At 40.0% G+C, this 6998-nt stretch overlaps 1 protein-coding gene across 1 annotated transcript in view; it reads left to right on the top strand.

Annotated features, from left to right (window-relative positions):
• The window catches only part of LOC149048737 (uncharacterized), a 9137-nt gene extending 7297 nt beyond the window's left edge, over positions 1–1840 (top strand). The window contains exons 2-3 of the mRNA XM_089199537.1: positions 1337–1558; positions 1656–1840. Coding sequence (XP_089055663.1) covers positions 1337–1558; positions 1656–1840 — 407 coding nt within the window. The remainder of the gene's footprint in view (positions 1–1336; positions 1559–1655) is intronic.
• The last annotated feature ends 5158 nt before the right edge of the window (positions 1841–6998 follow it).

Genomic DNA, 6998 nt, shown 5'->3' with positions numbered 1-6998 from the left:
CCCTCGAACGCTGCAAATAGGAACCTGTGGGATTACTTTCGTTGATAGCGGTTGGAACCGGGTAAAGGCTAAGATGTTTTCAGGCGAAAACCATGATAGAGGAAGCAGCTTCGCAGAGACAAAACTTGATTTAATCTGCCTAGCACATCTCTCTTTTTTTTGGCAGCCATTCCAAGTGGGAAAACAATGAAAAACGTCTCAAATATTCATAGCGATAACTGCATTTTGATTTGCCCTGTGTTTAGTGGTGGGAATTTGCTCAAGAAAGCAACCGACGAATTTGGCGCCTAAATTAACTGTTTTTGGCTGTTGAGAGTATCATATTACGTTGCCACAATTCAGTCCGAGAGAGATGGTAGTGATACACATTTCTGCCAAGTATGAGAAAAATCCCTCGCAAATTTGCTAAGTTATTCTCAATTTTGTGAAAATATGGGTTAAAGGCAGGGTGACCCAGGCCTTAATTAACCTGAGTAGTTGAAGAAATAAGAAACTCGGACGAGGGGTCTCTTGGTCAGAAAGACGGATCATCAGCTTCACAGCCTCCAGCAAAGAAAGGGATAAAAAAGGATAGGTAAGGTCTTTTCACTTATTTGGCATCTACAATACTCACTTCAGTCACGAAGAATTTATTTTGCCGACAACTTTTTCGTGGCTACATTTTTACAGCGGTAAAAAGACCCCGTGGCAGAAGAAATACGAAGAGGTCCAGGAGGAATTAGCCGCGGCTATGGAACAAAGGAAAAAATACGAGGCTTTATTCCAGGAAAGGGAAGATGAACACCTGGAGATGATAAAAAAATAGAAGCGCCCCATCGACGCTTTAGAGGGTAAGTGTCAAGTGTCTGCGTATGTATATATTTAGAACAGGTCGTTCATTTCTAGCCATCTGGTCTAGTCAAGTTCTGAGTAGACTGGCATAAGTATTTCAAATGGATGGGGGGGGGGGGGCTTATAGTTTCTAAAGAAACTGTGGTGCTGCGTCGGTGGGCAAGTGAGACACAGAAATTTGGATCTATCAACTAAGTTAACATGGTAAACTGATCACCGTACAAGAATTCGAGAGCTGACGTTTCGAACGTTTGCCCTTCGTTAAAGCGAATCAAGTCGCTTTTGTTAGCCCATTGTATAATCGGGTAATCGGGTTCTGCAAATTTGTAGTCCCCTCGGTTAAGGTTCTGTCTTTGCAGGCAAACTTATTTCAGATACAACGTTAACTTCTCCCTAGTATGTCAAAATGAAAAACAAGGAAGCGAACAAACAAACAAACAAAAAAGAAATGACTGTTGGAAGCAAACGACGAGATAACTATTAGAATTATTATTTCTTCTTCTAGGAGAAATTGAGAAACGTAAAAGTGTAACTAGAAAAACATGTGAAACAGACAGCTCGTCGGAGGAGAGTGAAGGTGGCGAGGACAACGGTGTGGAGGAACCAGTGGAAGTTGACGAGGAGGAACACTCCTATAGTGAGGAAGGAAAAGCGATTCCGACGAAGACAGCGAAAGAGATCACCAGGAAGATGGACAAGACCTCGATGGAAAATCGGAGACACACCAGTAAGCCAGAAATGGGCTGATCGACTTCATAACCCTCCGATTACTTTTCATATTCCTCAAAAACCGCTAGTAAAAATGCCGGCTCCATGTTTTCAAGTGCGTCTGAAAGTTTTTATCTCTTCGGAGACGGAGAGGGATCGTTGTGGAAAGCCGTCGGTCAGAGACATCGAGCTACGTTGCCGAGCTGCCCCATCAGAGTACAGGGCGCAGTCCAAACGATTCAAGGAAGAGGACAGACTTCTTCCTTTCTTTCCTAAAGAAAGCTTTTACACCGGAAAATAACAAAAAAACTCTTGATGCGTTTAATTGATAAAGATAAACTAAGGATCTAGGAGCTGCTAATTAACCCCCCCCCCCACCCAACGACCAACACCCCTCTTTTGAGAAAAAAAGCCGTTCTGAGGAAATGATAGAAACATAGATAAAGTTTTCAATCAATTTTTAAATGAGCTGAACTTCCCTTAATCGCTTAGTATATCAGTTAAAATTTTAGGAGATCTATCCAGGATAATTATGATAATGCATACATACATACTTAATTTGTCCAGGATGTATGTCTAACAGGACTTATCCAACTTGTCCTTTGTAAAGTCCAGTTCAAATCATCACTGACATCCACTGAAGGCTTCAGTCTCAACCATTCGGCGGTAGCTGAGCGAGATTCCTCTAGTGCGAGCTTTGATCACCGATCAGTTAACTGTGTTAATGTAATGAAAAAACTTCAACCTTGAATGACAGCTCGGCTGAATAAAGCTATAGAAGTTATTCTTCTTTATAAATATAGTCGTCGCTCAAAACTTGGCAATCAATTAATACATATATCATTCTTTGTTTCGTTCAGTATAGATACCGATAACAACCCATAATTCCCTAATTCGTTCTGACGAAGGCTAAGGTAAACGCTCAAAACGTCAGCTCTCGAATTCTTGTAACATGGTCAATTTACCACACGAACTTGGTTGCTAAACCCAAAGTTTTTTCTGTGCAAAAGTTTTACATCTCTTTGTGTCTTGTTCTGCGATGAAATTTTCAACCGAAACGGCATCCACAAATCTTTCCGGCTTGAATTGAAACTGAACGCAGCTTGCCAGTTTTCGCGCCGAGAATGACGTAGTTTCCCCGTACGTGCGATCACTAATCATCGTCCCTCCAATCAGACGCCGCGAACCATGTTCTACTCTGAAATTTCATCGTTCGCGTCGCTTATTCGCTGAGACTTTAAAATGAACGATTATTTTTATCACTCTCATTTCGTGAATAAGTCTCAGTACTTATATAAAAACAGATTATTGATCATGAGTTACTATTAGATTCTCAGTTTTCACGAAAATTTACTCATGATTCACAAATCACAGTCCGCAAAACAAGAAGTTCACGGATCTTTCTCGAAAGTTCCGTAAACTTTCCGGGTCCGAAAAGCCATTTCAAAAACTGCGATCCGCTTATTCTAGAAAGTTGGCCTTTGACTATGATTTTAAGATATGAAAGGGCAAACTTGTTACAAAATTTCACTCCTAGAAACGTCTTCGTCTTTGAGATACGTAGGAAATTACAGCACCCGAAATAGACCCAGAAAGTTTCGGGAGTTTCGAGAAACGGGCCCCAGGTGAGGCTATTAATTCGCGAATCACAACTAAAATTGAACTCTTTTCACGAATCACGAGCTTTTTCCCCGTCAAATCAGGCGTCTCGAATAACCCTGCACCACCCTGTTCAAAGTAACTTTTGCTCTTGCACGAAATCTACGAAATAGCTTACTCCACCTAGCACTAACTAGCTGACGGCGTATTAGACAAGATAGCTGCCGTTTGAGGAGGTATACTGCTGAGACTGAAAATGACTTGCTACACCGATACACCATCGCCACACGACCGACATGCTGCCGACAGACGACCGACATGCTGCCGACAGCCGACCATTAGGTAGCGATCGATATGTCGACCGAGTGATCGCCGCTAGTATCGACCGACACTCGATGGAGTGTCTGCGAAAAGTAGGATTCTATTCACCGACTATCGACCGATATATCGACCGAGTGTCGATCGACAGGTCGACCAAGTGTCAACCACACACGATCGATATGTCGGTCGAGTGTCGATCGCTGGTATCGATCGACACTCGACCGCGGGTGCCTTTAGTACGCATGATGCAGAATTTTTACGCCCTTGGTTCGCGGAGCAAGTGCGATATTTCCTTTGCCTTTGTAGAACAAGATTGAAGTTTATCTCATGAAAAGTCACCACCAGTCAGTTCAAATCAGTTCTATACATATGTAAATTTGTAGTTATGTTGAATTCTTTCATGCGACATATGTAAATACCATGGTGTGTAGTTGTATTTTTACTTCGCTGTTTACATCGCTGTCGCTTTGTTGTTCGCATTTAACTCTTGCCGTGTTTCTGGAATAACTGGCGCGAGTCTGGACCACCTTGTATTAGTTTCTCGGCGTTTAAAATCACTTTGTCAATTAGCCCGAAAAAAAAATGAGAACACAAAACTGAAAAGACTGTTCACAATGAAATAAGACATTTTTCAGTTTGCTTCTTTTGCGGTACGCCAGTCGGGGAAGGACTATCCAGTATTGTGGAAAGTTGAACGAGAATCGAGATACCAAACGGTGTGCAGAAATTTTCTTCCTACTCGACTTTTAACCACGGTGGAACTTTAAATATTAGTAATAGCTACTTTACATTAGCTAGCGTTCATTAAATTTTGAAAGGATGCTAAGATAAGAGAGGAAATCCAAAGCGAAGCAAATATTGTGGCTTTTTGATGATTTTAATGATTTCAAGAAAAAGGTTTTACATTCCGAATTATTGAAAAGGCTTACATGCATGAGAACGTTATACAGTCACTCTTCGTGGCTACCATTTATACTGTTAACTTGCAAGCAAGTAATTTTTTAAGTTAAAATGAGAACCAATTTAAGTAAGGTTCTTTACGTTTGAGAAAGGCTGACCTGTTAACTTGCAAGCAAGTAGTATTTTCAGTCAAAATGAGAGCCAATTTAAGTAAGGTTCTTTACGTTTAAGAAAGTCTGAAGTCTGTAGTCTGTTTTTGAGTGTCGTAAACAATATTATTTTGTGTGTTTACAGTGGAAACACAGACACTGGATACACCCCATTCCTAATTTCATCCCATTGGCCTCGATAAATCTATTCCTTTTATAATTAGGACCGGAGAAAAAAGGAGAAAATAAGATAAAACCAAAGTGAATGCGTTACCACCCTGTGCGCATAAATGTGAGGACGGCCGCGTGTTTTCAGATATTATTGACAGAAAGTTAATGTCAGTGTTTGGAAGAGATCAAGGAGCTAGTTTCTACACTTGTCTTAAAATTTAGGAAATCTGCAAGTACTGGTTTTTAGGTTTTGTTTATACGTTTAGGTATTTTTTTCCTTCGGGAAAGTAATCTTGACTTCTGTAAGAGAAACAGGAATTGAGGGAGCAAACAATTGCTTGTACTTACCATAAGCTGAGCATCTGTATGGAAGAAATAATTTGAGACCCTAGTTTTTTCACTTTGTTTTATTTACAGCTCTTAGGAGTTGTTAAACAATGTCATACTTTAAAGCTGAAGCTTCTCTCTGATGGAGGAAAAGTTAAACTTCAAAGGAAATGTGGGGTGTTTCTGGACGCTCTGAGAAAAAAATTTAGATACCCAAGTATTCCCTTAGAAAGAGCTTCTGGAATAGTATTTGGGAGTTTTGTGGAAGAAAGGTTAGCATAAATCTGTAATTTTTATTTGATTGATTAACTCAGTGGTTTAGTATATAGTTTAGGTTTTGAAAAAATGCAGTAAAGGCACCACATAATTTTTTCCCTTAAACTTCCTTTTAGACAGATTTTCCTTTTCTTCCTCTGGTCCTAACCAGAAGTTACTAGGAACATCGTCAATTACAAAAGAAATGACCAAGGGCTTCCACTTGAAAAGTAGCAGAGAACGAATGCTACCACTGTAAGAGAGATACTGGTTCAAATTTGGCAGGCAGAGATTCTCTAATGTCAATGGTTTGCAGTTACTTTGTTCAAATATGTTTTTATCCTACTCTATCCAGAGAATTTCTTGTCAATCAGCCTGTGTAAAAATAGTAATGAAGGTTGCATTCGTCTGAATCAAACTTGCCCTAACAGGTAATATGTCTTTATATTTTTTATAGTAACTTACTAAGCAGACTGCTATGCTGATGAGCTGCTGAACTACAAAAATATTGCAGCATTTGAAATGCCCACCAAAATGTCCATCTTTGCAGTTTCCTAAGTTTGAAAATAAGTACTTGCTGTGGATGAGCCACTAGGTAAATATTCATAACCTTTAAGAGAGTGTCTCTGTAAGAGCGGTCCGGTCGATTTTGCTTGAGACACGGATTTCGCTCGTTTCTCGTGTGTTGTAAGACATTCATGTACCTATACTAAAACCACAATCAGTTTGATCGGATTTCTTTATTTTTCAGAGTTTTACGGAAATTAAATTTCACTCGAGCGAAGGCTTGTCGTGACACTTTTCAAGACTTTAATTTCATACAACTTTGGAGGACAATTTACAAAAAACTACGGAATTCAGCAAAAAACAAATACCACAGCCATGTATATTAACTCTATCTTATCTATCGAGGCGACTTTCGTAAACATCACGTGTCAATCAAGGAAACAGGAAGACTTGAATGACACCTTATCGGTTCGCCTAAATCAAACACGCCAAAACCGATCAAATTCAAGGTTAATTTTTGAAAAAGTGAGGCGTTCTTTACTGATCCAACTAACATAGCTAGGAAGTAGGTGCCATAGAAAAGATAACTACAGAAAAAAACTTTGTGGCCCGACCTTTACGAGAACTTTATAACTCCGTGAACTAACCTAATTTTCGGCAATCTCCAAGTTTGGCCGCCATTTTGAGGGACTTGTCAACATGAAGCGTAACCGATATAAATCAAGCAGGTAAATCTAAAACCGTCAGAAATATATAAGAAAGCAATTCAAATGAACTTTACTTTCAATTCAAGCGGCAAAATTTGAAATTGTTCGCTAAACTTACCATCCCCATGCGACCATTTATTCCAACAATACAAACACTACAACTTTCTGAATTCCCCTCGTCGATTCCACCGCAAGAAATAACCTGTGCCACCCAAGCTTCGACTCGAATGTGAAGTGCGAATTAAATAACATAACTGCTTCATCTTTGCGGCATTATCACGCTGGTATTTTGATATTCCGATCGACAAGGACGGTGATCAAGAATCGATCGGTTTGTTTACCTCGTAAACGTGACCGCTGACCAGCTGCTGAGTGAAAACAGTACGGTTCAGTGGCGAGGGGCGGGGTGAGGGGTGGATGCGGGCAGATTATCAGAAGGTTTTTGGGAACATTCTATAAACATTAGGATTCCCAGTCTTAATGCGAAGGCATACTTCGTGTTGCAGACAACTTTTGTTTTACT

Source organism: Pocillopora damicornis, chromosome 3, assembly GCF_964200805.1.
Source record: "Pocillopora damicornis chromosome 3, jaPocDami1.2, whole genome shotgun sequence".
NCBI classification, from domain to species: domain Eukaryota; kingdom Metazoa; phylum Cnidaria; class Anthozoa; order Scleractinia; family Pocilloporidae; genus Pocillopora; species Pocillopora damicornis.
The sequence above is the reverse complement of the archived record's forward strand: the minus strand, read 5'-3'. Positions and strand labels throughout refer to the sequence as shown.